The following is a 21,795-nucleotide window of genomic DNA, read 5'->3' on the forward strand; positions in this document are numbered from 1 at the left end:
GCTGATAATGCAGTGACATGTTCTATTTAACCATTCTCACGTCCTTACAGCTGCCAGATTTCACGAATTCCAGGAAACTTAACCAATATTAAGTTTATAACAGTGATAAGATGTGAGGCCTTATTAAAATATTTAAATTTGGTGTCTACCTTTGGGAAGCAGGTTAGTACCCTATCCTCCTCCATTAAAGTTGGATATGGAGGTCAGGTTTCCAATTATTTATACTTTGAACCCGCTTCACCCAGTGCATTAAATTACCCCTATTTCTTCCTAGTATAGTATGCAGATTATTACAGTTAGTAAAACTGTATTGGTAAAGCTCCATTCCCTCCCCACCTACATCTGGGATTCCTCTGATGCCCTGCATCATAGTGACAGCTTCCAGTTTGCTGGTCCTAATCACCGCCTATTCACTGTGCAATCTTTCTAAACCTCCATTCCACACCAGGATGACCTGAGAGCTCTTCGCTTCTTTCTAGAAAAGAGGCCTGAACAATTCCCATCCATCACCACTCTCCTCCACCTGGTTGAATTTGTTCTATCTCTCAACAACTCCTTTAATTCATCCCACTTTCTCCAAATCAATGGTGTAGCAATAGGTACCCGCGTGGGTCCTAGCTTTGCTTGTCTTTATAGGGTATGTAGAACATTCCTTATTCCAGGCCTACCTGAGTCCCCTCCCATGATTCCTTTACCAGTACGTCAATGACTGTTTTGGTGCCGCTTCATGGTCTCATCCGGACCTGGAAAAATTTATCAACCTCGCTTCCAGTTTCCACCTGTCCATCGCCTTCACCTAGTCCATCTCAGACACTTCCTTTCCCTTCCTAGACCTTTCAATCTTTGTTTCCATCAATAGACTATCTACCAATATCCATTACAAGCACACTGACTCCTTGCAGCTATCTGGCCTACAGCTCTTTGCACCCTACGTCCTGTAAAGACTCCACCCCTTTCTCTCAGCTCCTTCACCTCCGTCACATTTGTTCCACTGATGCCATTTTCCAATGTTGTACTTCTAATATGTGCTCCTTCTTCCTCAATCATGGTTTCCCACCTACAGTTGTTGAAAAATAACAGCTTTGACAAAGGGTCACCTGGACTCAAAATGTCAGCTCTTTCTCCTTGCAAATACTGCTAGACCTGCTGATCTTTTCCAGCATTTTCTCTTTTGGTTTCTATTACAGTTGGTTATTAGAAGCTAACATGAATGAAACAAAGTATTTTGTTAAACTTGATACAGTTTTTCTTGTCAGAAACTGGTGTGATCTTAAGTTAGTTTAGACATGTAATGTTCAGCAGATTCATACTAAAAGTTAAAATCAACTATATGTTCTCAAGTTCTTAAAAAAATCCCAGACAGACTGGAAACCATCCAGCAGTTGAAATATATATTTCAATTGTGTTTATTTTGGATGAGTTGCATTCTGATTTGAAGCTAGTCAGCTAAGAATGATGCATAGTTTAAGTGTTCACTACAAGTTATAACTTTGATCTATCACAAAATGATAAACTCTTTACTGGACAGCAGTAGATTTTAAAATGCTTAATAATGAAGCTATTGTTTTATATTAGCAATATTTTACTTTAGTTTTAATTACCAAATTAGACCAGTTGATACATACATCAGTTGTTTCAATACTATATTTTTCTCCATTTTGTTGTAAGTCTTCCTCTTTCTCCTGTTCTGTAGGGAGTAATTCATTATGGTTTTTATTGTTCCATGAGCATACATGACTCTTCAGTGCCTTCCCCTAGTGGCCAGTTTTTTATGGACAGTGGTGGCAAGGTAGTCACAACTCAACTCAATATTTTGCTTCCATTTGTACTTTGTTTAGGGGATTTTCATAGTAACTTCATTGCAGAGTTAATGTAAGCCTACTTGTTACACTAATAAAGTAAACTTATAATGTTTAAACTTGTTTGTTCCTTCATGGGTTGTGGACATTGTGGTGAACTAGATGAGTTTTTACAACAGTCAACAGTGGCTTCATGGTCGTCATTAGACTTTTAATTCCAGACTTCTTAATTGAATTCAAATTTCACCAAGTGCAGTGGTGAGATTCAAACCTGAGTCCTGACAGCATTACCCTGGGTCTCCGGATTACAAATCCAGTAACAATACAACCATGCCATCGCCTCCCCTCTTGTTCTATTGTCCCCTGGTATTCTAACCAGGCTCTCTAGATCAGTGATTCCCAATTAGTGTGCCATGGCACACTGGTGTGTCATGAAGACCCCCAGATGTGCCATGAAGAAAGTTTCAAAATGATTAAAGATTAAGGTAATTAAACTAAAATTAATCTTCGACTTCAGTTCTTTGGTCGGCATTGCCCAAGACCCAACGAACTTCAGGTCTCTTTGCATGTGCTGGCTGGGAAAAAGTTGCACACATGCATTTTAGATCCTTTATGTTGGTCAGGCCCATGTGCATGTTTAGCTAATGGCTAGATATGAGAATAGCATTATGCTGAGATTTCTGTCCTGTTCTTTGCTATCTCCTCTTCCTTTTTAAATTATATTATCACTTTTTTTTCATTTTAATTTTCTACCCGAGGTAATAATACTCAAAATATTAATGCAAAAGGAAAATACTATAGATGCTGGGAATCTGATGTAAGAAAAAAATGTTGGAAAAACCCAAATAATCAGGCAGCCTCTGTGGAGAGAAACACTCAAAATTCATGTTAATGACCGTTTCAAAATATTAAATCTTATATGAACTGAATATGAAAATGAATATGAAATTATGAATATGAAACTGAATATAAACTTGTATGAAAATATTAAATCTTATATGAACATAATCTGTGAACTGTGGTTTTTAAGGAAATCAAGATTCCATTTATACAATTTACATTTATATTGTATTATTTACATTTTTCCAAGTCAATGGCGCCAGTTTTGTGATAGCTGGAACTGGAGCTATCAGTGCTCAGCATTATAGTGGAAATCAGATTTGTGGCATCCACACGTGCACATGGAAACCTGCATTTTCCAATTCTGCCTAGATTTTCTACCTACGTTGCAGTTCTCCCTGACGGTGAACGCAGGCTGAAAGTCATTCCAAAAACAGATTTTGCTAGAGGGAAATTCAGAGAAAGCGGGAGGCATGCCTCAAAATGTTTTTACAGTACAGCAATCTGCCGTGACATTTAAAAGGTTGGGAACCACTGCTCTAGGTCTACTGTCACCCTAGCTGGGATTGCTTAACTCAACACAGATGACTAGATCCTTCCCAGGTTACATGGCTCAGTATCCCTTATGCTATTCCAGCAATATACTGTCTTTGCTTGGGGAAACTTTGATATCTAAAATTACAGCTTTACTGCCGAGACTCAGAAGCAAACGGTGACACAAGGCCAGAAATCCCTTGCATAATGTTCATTATTTGACATTTGCATCTTAATATGATTATTTGTCTGAAGAGTTGATTCAATTTTTCAATTTTCATTGAACTGTAAAGCTCATGTTTCCTCTTCCTTACCAAAGTGGTATCCATTTCCCTTTGTTACACCAATTGCGTAACTAGATTAATTTATATATGTCTCAAACCTAAGGACAGAATCATAGAATCTTGCAGCACAGAAGGAGGCCATTTGGCCCATCAAGTCTGCATAATCCCACCCAAGCCTTAGCCCCATGTATTTACCCTAGCTAGTCCCCCTGACACTAAGGAGCAATTTAGCATGACCTCAACCTAATCCGCACATGTTTGGACTGTGGGAGGAAACCAGAGCACCTGGAGGAAATCCACGCAGACACGGGGAGAATTCCACACAGACAGTGATCCAAGCCGGGAATCGAATCCAAGTTCCTGGCGCTGTGAGGCAGCGGTGCTAACCACTGTGGCCCTGTGCCGCCCCAGATCTTGTAATATTCTGTATAGGCTTTTTTAAATGAAAACAAGTATTCAACTTTTGGGAAAAAACCTGATCCTTCAAACAAATTTATGTTCTAAAAGCAAAATCTTAAACCAACCAAGATATTTGTCTTTGATTTCAAAGTAAACAAAAGAAACTTTTGATGTCCTGTTGTGATCATCTTTCATAACATTTTAATGAGGAAGATGAATGAAGAAATAGTATTAATTATGGGAAAGAGAGGAAAAAGTTTTTAATGATATCGATTTATTTTCAGGGGCAAGAAGATCTTTGAGCCTCCCAAGTTCATGTCAGTAAATGAGGCTGCAGAGCAGCTGCTGGAGATTGTTGAAAACCGAAGAGATAAAGGAGAGGAGTTAGGTGAGTGGAACTGTTTCTGTGTTTTTCAATGAGATTGTACAGGAGGCCACCTTTGTCAGCAGAATTCAAAAAGTACTTGCTTTCTGCAGCTGAAAGATGGTCAAAGAAGAATTTTTTTTTTAAAGTTGTGCATTAGTTCCCCTTAGACACCCTCCAAAGCAATAGCTACAGTTTGTATTATGATCTTGCTGCATTATGTATAAATAACCTGCGAGATTACAATGTTCCCTACATCCTATGGCAAGCTTGAGCTGTGAAAACCTGTCCATCTGATTTGGCTTCTTTTAGATCTTGAATATCACACTGGAACTGTGTTTAGAATTCACTTTCAGAATTTACCTCTTTTTACTCGGGTCTTGATATATTTGGGAAATAGCCACCTTTTGAATGCTGTAGTAGTTTTCAAAATATGCAGACAGAATTGAGATCCAAATAGAGGAATGAAAGGAACTTAAAGCATCATCACGATCTTCCATAGAACCATTACTCCCAAGATGTCTAGCAACGTAACTCTAATTTCGTATCATCCGTCTACTTTCTGTTAAGAAATAACAACAGTTGCATTTATATAGCACCTGTAATGTGACAAAGCGGCCCAAGATGCCTCACGTTTTGAGAAAATAGAAGGAAACCCAGGGATATGACCAAAGTGCTATCAAAGTAGGTTTTAAAGCAGATTTTGAAGGTGAGACACATGTTGTAAGACAAAAAAAATTAAGGAGGGATTCCAAAGCATGAAAGTGAGCTGGCTGAATGCTTTGTTGGTGGTGGTACTAGAATCGTAAAACTGATCCTATGTTTCTGAATAATGTTGCTCAGGGCATTATTATCATTACGGACTAGGAGGGAACTAGGACCAAACATTGGGTTCAGCAGAGATGACTGATAACAGGAGGCATCATAATTGTAATAGGTTCTCAGTCATTGCTGAGACAGTTAGAAATAAAATCATGAAATAAAATTCCCACCGACGAAAGATGTTAGTGGAGATTGGTATGGTTAGCTGTGTCAAAGAGAGTCAGAGAAGTATAACACACTGTGATCATCGCCATACAAAACATTGTTGGTGAGATCAGGTGGTAGGTGAGTTGAAGCAGAATTGAACAATTGGGATTGGCAAAACAGGTGGACGTGGGATTGGACAGGAGAGACAAAGGAAAGGCTGGAAATGTTGCACAAACTCTCGATGACAGAAAAATATTTCGACCCTGTCTGATTATACATAATGGTAAAATATGTTCCCATGTAAGCAGCATTCCTGATGACTAAAATTGTTGTGTGTACTGACTCAATGTTCATACAATTCTAAAGTTGATGTTTGATGGCCCCAGTTCTGCATGAACTGATTTCACCACCAAAAGAACATAAACACCTAATGTCAAGTCTTATATTTAAATTACAATGCATCCCAGCAAGGAATTAGGTAAGTAACATTGCATGTCCAGCGAACAAGGTACCCAGACCTCTACTAGTTCTAGAATTCTGCAAGGAGGTACACTAGAGTACCATTGATGTCTTCCCATCTGAATCTTTTTCCTATCTTTTCCAACTCCCCACCACCCCTAAAGTAAGAAAGAATTTTTTGCATTAATATTAATGTATTACTTTCTATGATCATGAATACAAAACCTGGGACGAAATAATATGTTTTGATATCTTTTTAAAACTATCTACAATTGTGTGTGGCCACAAATAATGCCCATCCTCTCTTGCCTTGAGGGCATTAAGTGTAGGACCTGGAGACACTGCTCAGCCAAACGTGAGTGTATCGGGTTCTCTGCGTGATAGGAATCTGTTGGGTCTTTACAACAGTCCAGCATCTTTTGTTATTAATTCATCTAGTTCTAGCCCATAAACCATCAAATTTTAATTATTAAATTTCCCACAATGGGATTTCAACTCTCCAACCAATAGATTGCTAATCCCATTTTATAACTACTAGGCTGCTATACCTCTGTCAGACTTTATGAATCAGATCTGCAGATTAATGATTCAAAAAGCAATTTGAGAGATAGATTGCATGTGTTTTAATGAAAGGTAATGCTTCTCTCAACCTGCTTCATTGGGTAATAAACAAAGTTTCTGATTTATGCATTTAAATTGAAAATTCCATGTTAAAATGCCAAGCATAGCAACCTGAATGTAACCACGTGCGCTTGACCACTCAAAAAAAATTAAAGGGCTCACAGATTTAAATGAAGCAGCTGTGCCTTCAAATAAAATCATTATGGAGGACACATTGCTTGTCTCTATCGTGCTTTTAAACATTCCGCGTTTCTGTATGTAGAAGTCTGTTTTATGTGTCAGATATATCCACTCAATCTTGTGTCTCTTCAAACAAAGATTGCACAATTTACATTAACAATTCAACCATAACCACATAGCAGATTTTCCAGCTAAATATCCTTACACCTCATTAAGAAAATGTTAAATGCTCTAAATACACTTTGTTGCCTTCACTAAATTACATGAGGGCTCATATACAAACAGGCAAACTCAACAGACATCCTCTGCTAGAGCAAACATTGTATCTGTAATTGCAATTCACAGAAAACCTGTTAAATCTCCTGGTTCCTCCCCTCTGCAGTGCACCCAAGCTCAGAATCTAATCCCTTGTCTATTTAAGGTCAAAGTAATATGCTGGGTTTGTAATTCCACCTAATTACTCTGAATTTTGTATATATTTTGTGTTTTTACCAACTTTGCCCTCATGAAAATTTGTACCTCCAAGGTTGGTAACTGAATAACGGTCTGTGGTAATTATTATTATTATTTATTAATGATTTGTCTGTGATGGAAGATTACAACTTTAAACTTCTGGTGTGATGCTGATCTCAAATTAAATCAACTAATCTTGCATTGAAATACTCTTATTTAAAAAAAACTTTTCTGTTTCTCTGGTAATCCATTTGGCAAGAACATCTCCTCCATAAAAGATGTTGATTATAAAAAGAGAGAAATAAAAACTTGACTAGATTTCTGGTGTGACAACCTTGGCTCAGTAGTAGCACTTCCACCCCTGATCAAAGATCAAGGCACCACAGCATCAGATAGCCATGGGTTCGTACACCATTTCTGAGATACAGGGCAGAATTTTAACTGTCAAAGAAGATGGGGGGTAAAATTTCCAAAAAATGCTGACATGTTAGAAACATGACCTGAGCCCAACTACTTCTGGATTTCATTGCTGCATGATCCAAGATGAAGAGGAAACCACGATGGAGATGTCGGGACAGTTATTTAAATTAACCAGTTAATTGGGTTGTTAACCCAGAATTCTAGCTTTGAACAATCGTACAGGAGTTCCCAGAGCTTGTGTGGAACTCATTATAAAGGCAAGAGCGTAGTTATTGATCAGTGAAACTGACAAGCCAAAAAAATTTGAAACAATTAAATTATGTTGATGCCCTGCCTATTGCAAAGGTGTATATAATCAATGCCAAGTTTACCAAGATCTCCTTTAAGTCAACTTGACACTGCTGAGGCTACGTAGGTCACTGAAAGTGGCAATGCAAATGGAGAAGGTAGTCAAGAAGGTTTACAGCATGCTTGCCTTCATTGGCCGGGGCATTGAGTTTAAAAATTGGCAAGTCATGTTGCAGCTTTATAGAGCCTTAGTTAGGCCGCACTTGGAATATCATGTTTAATTCTGGTTGCCACACTACCAGAAGGATGTGAAGGCTTTGGAGAGGGTACAGAAAAGATTTACCAGGATGTTGCCTGGTATGGAGGGCATTAGCTATAAATAGAGATTGGAGGAAATTTAGTTTGTTCTTACTGGAATGACAGAGGTTGAGGGGAGACCTAATAGAAGTCTACAAGATTATGACAGGCATTGACAGAGTGGATAGTCAGAAGCTTTTTCCCAGGCTGAAAGAGTCGCATAGGTTTAAGATGCAAGGGGCAAGGTTTAAAGAAGATGTATGAGACAGATTTTTTACACAGAGAGTAGTGGCTGCCTGGAACTAGTTGCCAGGGAAGTAGTGAAAGCGGATACGGTAGTGATCTTTAAGGGGCATCTTGACAAATACATCAATAGGATGGGAATAGAGAGATATGGTCCCCAAAAGGGTAGGGTGTTTTAGTTCAGTCGGGCAGCATGGTCGGTGCAGGCTTGGAGGGCTGAAGGGCCTGTTTCTGTGCTGTGATTTTCTTTGCTCTTTGTCCTTTGTCTCAGGTTTGTGTTGTAGTAGGTGGATTTCTGCAGATACAAGGGATCATAAACTGTATATATAGCAATCAAGGCACCCTTGGATTGGCTTTGAGTATTTATCAGTCGGAAGGGATTTAATTCCTTCAATGTTCAGCTTGTGACACCATAATCATTGGAAGGTTAACATGACATTTGCCGTGGTTCTCCCATTCTGTGACATGGGCTGCCTTCTCACGATAATTGTAAGCAACTGTAAATGCAAGATATGTGGAAAATAAGAATGGTGAGCAGCCCGTGCAGATAGGCACATGAGAATATGATGTTGTGGTGATATGGAGACCTGGCTCAAAAAAAGGCATGACTGGGCACTCAATATTCAGGCATACAAGGTGCTCAGAAAAAATAGGAAAGGAAAGAAAATGTGCACCTGCAAGGGTGTCAAGAATAGTAATGATCTACTCTGCCTTGCACTTCATGACACTGCAGAGAGGAATGGAGTTGCGGAAGTAGAAGGGGCTCTCTGTTCAACATCCTGAAGAAGGAGAAGTAAGAAGAATAGAAGTTTGATGTGGCCAACGTGCCTGCAGCCAATCACCTGGCTGGAGAGAGGCTCCTGGTAGATTCCTACAGGCACGTTTCAAATAATCTGGGTGTGTGAAGCCATAAGGCAGCCCAGTGCTAAACCCTTTGCCACTCCCATCCCCCAACAACACAATTCCCAATACATAACGACATTGACGTTCTTATAAACACTCAAGTGAATGTCCTTATGCAACTAAGAAGTCGTCTTGTTACATTTTGTATTACTCCTACCCCTATGGTTTCAACAGAGCTGGAGGCAGGCTTCTCCTGCCCTGACATTTTTGTCTGTCAATTTTTGATTCCAATTTACTTGGGACGTACATTTTCATCCCAATGATATTTATTGACCCTGACACTTTTACTCTCTGAGCTTTTCCATTGCTATCCTAAGCCTTAAGATGCTTTGATTATTATGGCACGGTAGCACAGTGGTTAGCACTGCTGCTTCACAGCTCCAGGGTCCTGGGTTCGATTCTCGGCTCGGGTCACTGTCTGTGTGGAGTTTGCATGTTCTCCTCGTGTCTGCGTGGGTTTCCTCCGGGTGCTCCGGTTTCCTCCCACTGTCCAAAGATGTGCAGGTTAGGTTGATTGGCCATGCAAAGAAATTGCCCCTTAGTGTCCAGGGATGCGTGGGTTAGAGGGATTAGTGGGTATGGTATGTAGGGACATGGGGGTTGGGCCTGGGTGGGATTGTGTTCGGTGCAGACTCGATGGGCCGAAGGGCCTCCTTCTGCACTGTAGGGTTCTATGATTCTATTGTTCCCTAAACTCCCTTCCTATGGATACTTGATCTATTTGACACTTTTTTCCAAATCAAATCAAGCAATTCCTCCTTCCTCATTGAGCTAGAAACAAACTGATCAAAGAAATTCTCCTAACCATACTTCAGAAACATTTCCCTTCTCACTATTACTCTTCCAGCTTATTTTGGATAATTAAAGACCTGCACAATTACTACTTGAGTTTTTGCAGCTCTGTAATTTTGGTCAATATTTATCCTAACATCACTGAAACAAATTATCTAATCATGTAACATATTGCTATTTGTGGGACTTGGACCTGCTGTGTGCAGATTATCTGCTGCATTTTCCAACATGATGACACTACAAAAATACCTTGTATGTTGAAGTCAAGAAAGACACTATGTAAATTCTCCCAAGAACATTTTAAGTGTCGAATTTGTGTAAAAACTGGAATAAATCCCGCTTTTTTTTCAGCGGAATTTTCAAAACCAATCTCCTGCACTCTAGCGTGAATCTCATAAAAAACCTGGGGACAGGGCTATTCCAGCTGGAGAGGCCAGCAGCATAATGCTTAGTGGGCCACTGCACATGCGCCGATCTGTCAGAGCAGAGATCAGTGCATGCGCAGTAGCCCTGCCCTGCTGGCTTCCTGATCTCTGTCCAGCCCCATGACCCCACAGTGCTGTCCCACCAGTCCCTCCATGGACTGATCGTTGGCCTGAGACATGTCCGGGCCAGTCTCAATTTTCCCTTCTCCTGGCAGTCTCGATCCACCGCCGCACAGTCCCAACCCTGATGGCCATCCCCAGTCGCTGGCCTCCCACTCTCTGTCATTGCCACCACTGATCAATCCATGAGCCATATTGCACATTAGGCCTTGCCCCCTTGGCATTGCCCGGTGGGCAGTGCCAAGGTGTTCCCTGGGTGTGGCCACTTTGGCCTGTGCCAGGGGCCAGACTGGCACTGCCAAGCTGGCAGTGTCCAGGGGGCACCCCCCCCTATCCATGACCTCCTGGGAGGTCTGGACTGCAAGTGGGGCACTATTGTAAACCCCGCTGAAGTGAAACACTCTCGGGGGGTGGGGGGGGGGGGAGATCCTCAGCGGGCCTGGAGACTTCAGTCCCAGTCCCACTAGTAAAATGCAAAGCTTCATTTGCATAATTTATACAGCTCTGTGCTGATTTTCTGGCATAGAGCTGATGGTTCCAGAAATCCCTGCTGGAGCAGTGCAGCGGGCCAGGAGAATCGCCCCCAAGATTGTTACTTTCATTTTAGAGTTTGCCCTGTTTCAGTAAAGGAGATTACCTTCTCTCTCAGCACATAAAACACATGAGAGGATGAGAAAGGAGAGATTATAATTGTTTCACAGGCATTCCAGAACATTTTTTACTTCTCCTCCTGCCCTGAAGAAAACCATTTCCTCAAGGCTGCTGCTTTCTTTTAGGAAGCAGACTTGCTAAGATAGATCCTCGTCCTGTTTGCTTATTTATAAATGTTCAAGCATTCCTTCAGCAACTGGCTTTTTTGCTGAACTGTGACCACTGTGCCTACCATCCACCTCAGTTTCTTTAAAAACTGAGACAACGAGAATTGTCCTTGTAGGAATCAGCAATTCTTTGGTCAATCGTTTGTCATCTCAGTTTGAAAATCATTAGGTTTTCAGCAAACGTGAGCGTCATTTTCCTCATATTCTGAAAAGGCTTAAGGGCCAAAGATATTGCCTGACATATTGACCCATGTAGGTATCATCAATACCAGATGTAGACTTGTCGCCACCAGTACCTCACCCTAATATTATACACCTGCTAATCGTCTTGAAATATAACAAAGGTGTGGAAGGCTGTATTTTTACTATTGTTTGTTTTCCCATAGTTCAGATAGACAAATTAAAAATTTCACGTGTCAAGTTTTAGAATTTACTGGTACCCCTCAATGTTGTTCCTTCACATCCCAAGGCCAATGAAATTAACATAGCCTGTAGTTAAGGATTTTATGTGAATTAGTTTAGATACTCAGCTTCTAAAACTGCCCCCAACTCAATGCAGTAAGTCCTAAACAGTTTGGGAAGTGCCCATTAGATAAAAGAAGGCATGTTTGGGGCATTGAAGAGGGATTTTTGTTATGCATTTGCCTTGTACTTTACCTGATGTAGGAATGCTTAATGCTGATGGTAAGAAACAAAAGGTAGAAAAGTGCTCAAAAAGCCTCACCTCAATGTAAAAGAAAAACCTTGCATTTATAAATCATCACAGGGTATCCCAATGTGCTGCACAGCCTTTTAATCTACAGCCACTGTTATTGTGACTGCCGTAAAAATCAATAAGCAGTCTCTGCACTACATGTAGTTACTTCAAAAATTCCAAGTTAATTCTATAAAGATATTTGTGAATAGGGAAGTATCATTTCCTTCTGTTTCAGCCCTTTCTGTTGCGGGGGGTAGAAAAATGATTTCTTGCTGAAATCTGGGTTCACAGGCACAAATGCTTTATTACTTTACCCAAGTGATCAAAATGTATGACTTTTCACTTAGTTGTTGTTGTTGTTTGTCCATCGTCATCGATGAGAACCTTGACCCCATTAGTCATTTTGAGGCTGGTTGCGGTGTGTCCGAAGATGACTGATCAGGCCAATTCGGGCATGGAATGTCCTGGCACACATTGGACAGACTTGTGTAGACACTGTAGTTGTTGCGCTGGTGGCTCTGAACTTGCGCAGCTCACACTTAAGTTGTGCTTCAGCAATACACCTTGCTTTGTAAGCTTGACAGCCTTTGTGGATGAGGCAGCGCCAGGTAGGGTGGTTTTGTGCCAACGTTTCCCAGGTGGTTGTATCTATGTCATGCAACTTCAGAGAGGCTTTGAGTGTGTCTTTGAAACGTTTCTTCTGCCCTCCATGCGAGCATCTTCCAGCAGAATGTTCCCCAAAAAGGATCTGCTTGGGTACGCGCTCGTCTGACATATATCATGACCTGCCCACCGGGTCTGCACTCTCATTAGCAGTGTGTGGACCGATGGTAGACTTGCTCTAGAGAGAACTTCAGTGTCTGGTACTTTGTCTTGCCATCTGTTGCATAATATTCTGCGAAGACAAGTCATGTGGAAATGATTGAGCTGATTTGCATGCCTTCGATACACAGTCCACGTTTCACATGCATACAGGAGGGTAGTGAGCACCGCGGCACTGTAGACCTTCAGTTTTGTTGCTGGGCTGATTTCTTGACGTTCCTGTACAGTAGAGCGCAGTCTACCGAAAGCAGAACTTGCCTTTGCTATTCTGCAGTTAACTTCTGTATCAATAGTCACTGCTTGGGAGAGGGTGCTGCCAAGATAAGTGAACTGGTCCGCTGTCTGTAGTTTCTGCCCTTTGATTGTGATTATAGGTTCTGTGTATGGTGCATGAGGAGCAGGCTGGTGCATGACTTCGGTCTTTTTAATGTTGATGGTGAGTCCAAAGTTGTCACAAGCCGTGGAAAATTCATCCATACTGACTTGCATCTCTGGCTGTGAGCCAGTATACAGGGTGTAGTTATTGGTAAAGAGGAAGTCTCTCGGATCAGTCTCCTTCACTTTGGTAATAGCTTGAAGTCTCCTCAGGTTGAGGAGTTTCGCATCCACTCTGTACTTGAGGCTGATTCCAGCAACACTGTCCTGGAAGGCATCTTTCAGCATGACAGTAAACGTCATGCTGAACAGTGTGGGTGTAAGCACACAGTCCTGTTTGATGCCATTGGTGACTGGGAATGCCTCAGAGAATTCTCTGCCATCCAGTACTCTGGCCATCATGGAACTGGTGTATCATCTGAATGAATTTGGGGGGGCAGCCAAACTTTGAGATGATCCTCCACAGGCCTTGTCGGCTTACAGTGTCGAAGGCTTTCGCGAGGTCAACAAAGGTTGTGTAGAGCTCGTGATTCTGCTCCTGACACTTCTCCTGAAGTTGACGCGTAGCAAAAACCATGTCAATAGTCCCACAACCTTTACAGAAGCCACACTGTGACTCTGGAAGCAGACCCAGCTCCAGATGAGTGACCAGACGATTTAGCAGAACTTTTGCAAGGGTTCTTCCTGTGATGGAGAGCAGCGAGATTCCTTGGTGGTTGTCGTTTACTTGCTGATTGCCCTTCCTCTTGTAGAGGTGTACGATGGAAGCATCTTTAAGTTCCTGAGGAATGAATCCTTGCTTCCAAAAGGACTGGAACAACTTGGTGAGCTTCTCGATAAGTGCAGGACCAGCAGCTTTGTAGATCTCTGTGGGTGAGGAATCAGCCTCTGGGGCTTTGCCTACTGGATAGCTGGCTGACAGCTTTCATGACTTCGGCTACTACCAGTGGATCATCCATGGTGCTGTTGATATCAACCTGGGGAATCCTGTCTATTGCCTCATTGTTAATAGATGACAGTCGGTTGAGGACGACTTCAAAGTGTTCAGCCCATCACTGCAGGATCCGAACCCTCTCTGTAATGAGAGTTGTACCATCTGTACTCAGGAGGGTGGAACTCCTGAGAGATTGAGGTCCATAGAGAATGTTGAGGGCTTCATAGAACCGTTTCAAGTCATTTATGTCAGCGTATCCCTGCATTTCATCTGCCTTGGTGCTCAGCCAGGCATCCTGCATTTTACGCAGTTTATTCTGGATTGTCCTGCGAGCATTGGTAAAAGCATTTTTCTTAGCAGCTGAAGATGGGTCGTTCCGACAGGCCTGATGAAGATGATGCTTTTCAACAACTAGAGCCTGTATCTCCTCATTGTTCTCATCAAGCCAGTCATGCTGCTTGCAGGTAGAGGGCCCAAGCATCTTCAGTGCAGATATATGGACAGCATCCCTGAAGCATTCCCAGTCGCTGTCTGCGAGGTGTAAGTCAGCAAGCTTGATTTCTAAGTCTTCATCCAGCACTGAAGCTGTGCTGGGGTTCTTTAGCTTGGCCGCATTGATTCTTTTCATAACCTTGCTTCCTTGTGGTCACCTCTTGGGTCTGATGCAGAGCCTCATTTTGGAGATGGTGAGCCGGTCATCTGTCCAGCAGTCAGCACCACACGTGGCCTTGGTCACTTTGGTATCCTGCCTGTCTTTTCTCCTGACAATGCCAATGCTTAGAACCGGGGTGCATCCAAGAGGTCTTGTTACGGGTAGGCAGACGGAAGGTTGTGTTGGTGATGAGGAGGTCATGTGCTGCACAGGTCTTCAGTAAGAGTAGGCCATTATTGTTACACTTGCCCACTCCATGCCTCCCTGCCAGATTGCAGTCACACCCTACTCTTGCATTGAAATCGCCAAGCAAAATCAGCTTGTTGGTACTGCTCACTACTGATAGGGCATCTAGTTCTTTGTAGAACTTGTCTTTCATCTCGCCCAGGTTGTTCATTGTGGGGGCATAGGTGCTGTTCAGGGTGGCTTGACTTCTGTTCTGTAGCAGAAGCTGTAATGTCATAAGCTGGTCGTTCACACCCTTGGATAGACTAGCAAGTTTTTGAACAAGGTGACTCCTGACGGCGAATCCAACTGCAGCATCACGACGCTCTTTGCTGCAGAAAAAAAAGTGTATCCACCTCCAGTTTCAGTCAACTGACCTACGTTGGCAAGACGAGTTTCACTCAGGGCTGCAATGTCAATGTTGTATCTTGCAAGTTCTCTGGCAACTAAGGCTGTTCTCTCTGGTCTGTCTGCTGTAGGGTTGTCCAAGTGCCAATGGTGAGTGGTGTCACATTGTGTTTTATTTTGTTTGTTCGACTGCAAGATGGGATCCCTGTCAGCCGCGGTAAACTGGCCAGGGTGTAGTGAAGCAGGCAATGTTTAGGGCGCCTTTTCTACCCCCTTCCTCATTCTATGGAGGTGAGCAGTGATTTCCTGAAGAGGACTGCTCAGTCGCCCAGGTAGACGCCGAGTTTCACTGCTGCTTCAGTCAGCAGAAAACGACCATTAGACCTGAGCTGCCTGAGTGCAAATCCATGACTACAGCTCCCAGTGTATCCACACTTGTTGCTTCATCGCTCGCCCTTCGCCACAGGACTTCAAGGGTGGAACAGGAGACTGATGATGATGATGGTGTCGAGACTAGCGCTTGATTTGGATTAAAGTGAGGGAGAGTTGTGCAGCGTCAACCTCACTCTCTCTTCCCAATTCCCATCTAGATCCAGTGGCAAGACAAGAGTCAAGAAGGCTGGAGATAGGACTAGGCGCAGTGGATGACCAGTACATCTTCTGTGTCTTGTCCTGCTCTTCGCACTCCACAATGCTTGCAGAGACTGCCTTCTTGACCGTTGGACCTTCCATTGGTCTCGTCCGCTCAATCCACTGGAGTCTGTCTTCACATGCTGGGATAGACATCTCCCTATCTCACCAACGATTGAGACCCGTCAGCTAGTCTCACCTGGTTTAGCCGGCTTGTCGAAGCCGTTGCCCGAGGTGTGGCCACTGTTGCATGCAACTACGGAGAGCCACAGGTGAGAGCTGAGTGCCAGGTGGGGACAAAGGATGGACAAACCGCCCTGAAAGGACGCGACCTGTTTCCCCACCAGAGGGACTACCCCTCCCTGACTCCCCATACACACCTTTCACTTAGTATTACTAAGGTATTTGAATTATTACCTAGAAAATCTGGTGGAATTGGATTCTGCTCTGATGGTCATACCTGAGTTATTTGAAGTTGTGGAGGGATACCATGTGCCCAAACAGCCATCATCTTACATTCTGGAAAGGTTGGGTAGTGGGGATGATTGAATGTCATGGGATCGAAGTGTTGACCCAGCTTTGTGAAAATGGCACTGATTTACCTGTTTCTTCTGCGGAGATCACAAATTAGCTGAAGATTAATGAAAGTCCTTCCTATTAACAAAACTTTGAAATGGAGATGAGGAATTTGTCCCCTGTAGCATCCTGGCCGAGGTCCAAGATAAAAAAAAGTTAAGGATGGTGGTATCTTTGACATTCATTGGCAAAGCATGACAACCTGGCTGAAAGGCAGCTAATCTTATGTCAGAACTCAGCAACAATGCAACTCCATCATGCACTGTCCCCCAGGGTATTCAGTAAAATAATACTTATTAACCCTTTGGACCTGCTAAGATCTTCTACCCTCTTCTAGCAGGCTGCCTGCTGGTTTTCCTGGGTTGAGGTTGCTGACGCTGCTACTGTTCTTCCAACTATTCATTTGTGTAGTGAGTCAATGAAACCAGAATGACTGAATGTTTTTTCAGGTCAGCAAACATAAACAGAAAAAATCAATCTCCAGACTCAAAGATCCTTTGTAAATAAGAGAAGTGCAGAATGTCCTCTGAACCTAGTGCCTGCACTTGACTTCATGTTTAAATACTTCTCCAGCCAGCCTCTGAAATTAATCCATTTGGGGTCTTACTCAGCAGACTGACCGTTGGGCAGGGCAGTCCAATTCTTCACGTTTAAAATCTGTTGTAGTCCTAATTACATTAAAGACCCTTAATTCCTTTAGTGACTTATCTGCTTGCTTCTGGCCAGTGCTTCTACCACTTAGAAGAAAAACTCAACAGTTAAATCAGTATTGAGCAGGAATGGGCATTAGGTACGCTGAAACTATTTTAACTACATGATCGTCCTATTAACATTGGGCAGGTTAGGTTAAAATCATTAACCTGAAATTCAGCCTTGTTCACTGGTGAATATAATTAATGGCTTTGACATGTCCAAATGTATGAAGCTGTTTTGTCTTTCTGTTATGTAGCACTGACCGAAGAGACCCTGTGTGTCGGACTGGCCAGAGTGGGTGCCAATGATCAGAAAATTACAGTCGCAACCTTACAGCAAATGGTGAAGGAAGATCTAGGTGGCCCTTTGCATTCCCTGATCATCACAGGCCACATGCACCCTATGGAAATAGAAATGCTTAAAATGTTTGCTGTGGACAATTCAAGTTTTAATCAACTGAAAACACTTGATGGATCAACATATTATTCATAACAAAAAATAAAGTGCAATTTGAAGTCCTCATTTTCAAGTTCCGTGCTTCCTCGCAAGTGAGGGAAAAACTGGAGTGTCTGACAAAAGGCAATTCTGCTGAAGGGTCAACTGGCCTGTTGTCTCCACAGATGTTGACTGACCTGCTGGATATGTCAAGCATCTGCAGTTTATTTTGTTTTCTTGAATCCCTGAATAATTAATTTTGAGGATCATAAGGAGTTATAATGGCTTTTGTGTTTAAACTAAAAAAGGTTAATCAGTGTCCATTAGTATAGAATCAAAGCACAGTTACAGCACTGAAGGAGGCCATTCAATCTGTTGTGTCAGTGCTGGCTCACTGAAGTAGCAATCCATCTTGTGCCACTCTCCTGCCAATTCCTTGTAGCTCTGCAATTTTTTCCCTTTCAAATAATGATCCAGTTCCCCTTTGAAAGCCTCAATTGACCCTGCTACCACCACATTTTCAGCCAGTATGTCCAGATCTAGCCACTTGCTGCATGAAAAAAGTTTTCACATCACCATTGCTTCTTTTGCTCATTACCTTAAACCTGTGCCCTCTGGTTCTCAATCTTTCCACCAGTGGGAACAATTTCTCTCTATCTGCTCTGTCTAGATCCCTCATGAGTTTGGATACCTCTCCAAAATCTCCTCTCAACTTTATCCAATGAGTATAGGCCAAACGTTTTCAATCTTTCTGCAAAACTGAAGTTCTTCATCCCTGGAACTAATTTTTGAATATTTTCTACATGCTCTCTAATACCTTCACATTTTTCTTAAAATGTGTTCCCAGGACTGGATATGATACTCCGGTTGAGATCAAACCAGTGCTTTATACAGGTTTGACACAACTTCCTTGCTTTTACACTCTTATGCTGCCATTGATAAAGTCTAAGATGCTGTCAGCTTAATTAGTTGCTCTCAATCTCTCCTGTTGCTATTAATGATGCACAGTTACGTTCTCTATTGTATCCTTTATTTTCTGTTTTCTTTCAGGGTTCTACTTACCTAAATAAATCACTTCACACTTCCCTGCATTAAATTTGCCTGCCACTTGTCACCTATTCTACCAATCTGTCGATATGACCTTTTGAAGTTTTGCACTGTCCGTCTCATGGCTCACAATACTTCCAAGTTTTGTATCATCTGCAAAGTTTGAAACTGCTCTGTAAACTGCTGAGCGGGATATTTCTGTAATCACTGTTTGGACCTTCTAGTAAAAAGCCTGGATCCAGTGCAAATTAGAAGTTTCTTAAATTTGCAGAAGAGCTGTAGAAAGAGATGAGATTAATGATCTGAAGTTTCTTTTATATGTTATATAATTGGGCACATAGGTGAAGTGTAAAGTATTGCTGATTAGCTAAAATAATGAGCTATCCAAAAGTAGAGATAAGAGTGGCCAGCTTCAAGATTAGGTGGCAAACGTTTAGAAAGCATATAGACTCCTGGACAGTTGAATATAAAACAACAATGTTTATACTGACATTTAAGAACTCGCTGTGGAAGGCCTTGTGCCACGATGATATTAGTGTCCCTACCACTGGAACAGAAGCTCTGGGTTCAAATCCGATGCCAAGACATGTTGGCCATGGAAGGAGCATTCATAATGAGCTGATAATCAGTTTGGGTATCCTTCCACCAGTATCCCACTATTCCCTAAAGGGAAAAACCGTATAGGTGTGAAGCTGCACTAAAAATAGCTTACTGTGCACACAGGTTACACTGCTGCACGGTTCAAAATAAATGCAGGCAGCCTGTGAGTTCACCCCTGACATGCCAGCAGAAGAAAGTCTGACTTTTCACTGTGTTTACGCCAGTCCAACGCCGGCATACCCACATCATGCCAGCAGAAGCCCAGACTATATATTCAATAAAGGTCAGCTGGGTTCCATACATTATGACTCCTCCAATCCAGATAGAAAGAGTTGAAGATGCAGGTAAAGGGAAGAGGAAAACAGCAAGCAGTTTAATTGGAGGAGTGAGCGGGCATGGGAAACTGAATCTGCTTGGAGTTTGTTTTGAACAGGGGAATTAAATAACCATAACCCCCACCCCGCCACCACCACCACCCCCAATTCCCCTTCCCTTCTATCTATAATCGGTGTAGTTTAGTTTTGAAAAGGCTAATGTGTGTGATCCCAAACCCCCTTGCCCATCGCATCCCTGTTAGAGTGCAGTCAATTTAAAACTTACCAGCAGCAGTTTAAACAAGAAGGATTGTTTATTTCACACACACCCCCAGAAAGGCTAATGCTACATCATTCACCACACATACACAGACACACAAGAAGGATACTATTAAAGGGGGACAGTGCACTTTTTTAAGTTGTAAAACTAAATGAAAGATTTATCAGTTCACATGCCTTTCAGAATCCACTGAAGAATGGAGATTTTCCACTCTTGAATTGTATTTTGGATGAGTTCAGGTGGCTGGGGTCAGATCCAGATTAAGTGCAGGATTTCGTCAAAATAAAGTCTGTTCGATAGTTCATATGGACAGGCATTTGTGACAGTTGTAACCAAAGTCCAATTTCTTTGCAGGTGAATACAAAAGTTTTTCAGAAAGAGGCCGGAAGAGTCTTTTTAAAAAGATTTTTAATCCTCACAGCTCTTGAAAAGCAAGATGACACAGCCTTCCTCTGCTTGTTGATGTTGATTTGCAATCTACATTGGTCACTTTTAGATACTGGGATAAAAGGATTTTAATTTCAGAAACAGTTTTGATCATGTAATTAACAGTCATTGATACACAAAAGAAGATAAATCGTGGTCTTTCATTCGGAAAGGATTACTTTCATTGTCAAAGGCTGTAGATAGTAGAAGATAGGTGGCCAAGTTTCTCACTTGACGATAACTGGTCTTGACTGCTTTCCCTTGTTACATGGCAACCCTGAAGCTATAGGGTCCAGGGGTTTATTGTGTTTGTGTTTTGGAGTAAACTTTTGACAATACCAAATGTGAAATTCAACAGAGCAATGTTTTTAAGATGTTCATTCAAGGGGGAGACCCCCATCCATTGTAATTCAATTTGTAACTTTCCAGAAAGCTTGTTAGACTGTTGAAGTAACAATTCACCTGACCCCTGACAGCCATCTAAATGTCAATCAGGGCCCATTTTAAAAGGAATACTGTTTACAAAATATCATTATGCCTATATTGGCATGACAACTTAATCTTTTAATCGCATGTTCTGTCACTCCCGTGCTGCTGCTTCAGCTCCCCCAGTGACAGGCTCCCTCCCACTCCACTCATGCTGCCCTCCAGACAAACAATATAATAGGGAGGAGAGGCAAAAGCAGGAGTTAGGGAACCAGTAATTAGAGGAACTGGAGCAATTACCTTACACAATGACCCATTTGACTCAAACATTCCACATTCTCCAGGTCCACAACAACCAGGTCACATCAAACTTCCTATATCCTCTGGGGACAGGATGAGGTCTAGGAAAAGATGAAAGATGGAGACAACTTGAAAGGAGGCATTGCTCATATCCAGAGGACCCGCCTGTACCAAAAACAGGGCAGCAGCAAGTGGAGAGAGATCTGTCACATTTTACATGCATGGTAGTGGTGGTGGGTGGAACTGGGGAAGCAATGAGAAAAGAACAATGCCGATTAATTTGGTCTTTTAACTCATCTAAACTGCTAATGTCTGCCTGATTTCTGTTTCATTGCATTAAGTACTTGGAATTTTGTATTTTATTCACCTGTCAGACGTGGACATCATTGGTTGACTAGCATTTATTGGCCATCCCTAGTTGCCCAAGGACATTTGAGAATCGGCCACATTCCTGTGGGTCTGGAGTCGCATTATAGGCCAGACCGGGTAAGGATGGCAGATTTCCTTCCCTAAAGTACATTAGTGAACTACATGTCCTTTTTCTGACAATTGACAATGGTTTCATGGTCATCAGCAGATTCTTAATTCTAGATTTTTTTAATGAATTCAAATCCCACCATCTGCCTTGGTGGAATTCAAACCAGGGTCACCAGAACATTAGCTGAGTTCCTGGATTAATAATCTAGCAACGATACCACTAGGCCTTCACCTTTTCTATAAGTACAAGCTATGTGTTGCCGAATACAGATGTTACTTCACAAAATAAATTTTTAATTTAGCATTGACGTTGGTTAACATACCATTTTG

At 42.1% G+C, this 21,795-nt stretch overlaps 1 protein-coding gene across 1 annotated transcript in view; it reads left to right on the top strand.

Annotated features, from left to right (window-relative positions):
* The window catches only part of dph5 (diphthamide biosynthesis 5), a 74,230-nt gene extending 56,548 nt beyond the window's left edge, over positions 1-17,682 (top strand). Inside the window, exons 6-7 of the mRNA XM_080196599.1 lie at positions 4,141-4,244; positions 17,417-17,682. Coding sequence (XP_080052725.1) covers positions 4,141-4,244; positions 17,417-17,652 — 340 coding nt within the window. The 3' untranslated portion in view covers positions 17,653-17,682. The remainder of the gene's footprint in view (positions 1-4,140; positions 4,245-17,416) is intronic.
* The last annotated feature ends 4,113 nt before the right edge of the window (positions 17,683-21,795 follow it).

The sequence above is a fragment of the Carcharhinus amblyrhynchos genome, chromosome 9 (genome assembly GCF_965287045.1).
Source record: "Carcharhinus amblyrhynchos chromosome 9, sCarAmb.v2.hapA, whole genome shotgun sequence".
In the NCBI taxonomy this organism is placed as follows: Eukaryota; Metazoa; Chordata; class Chondrichthyes; order Carcharhiniformes; family Carcharhinidae; genus Carcharhinus; species Carcharhinus amblyrhynchos.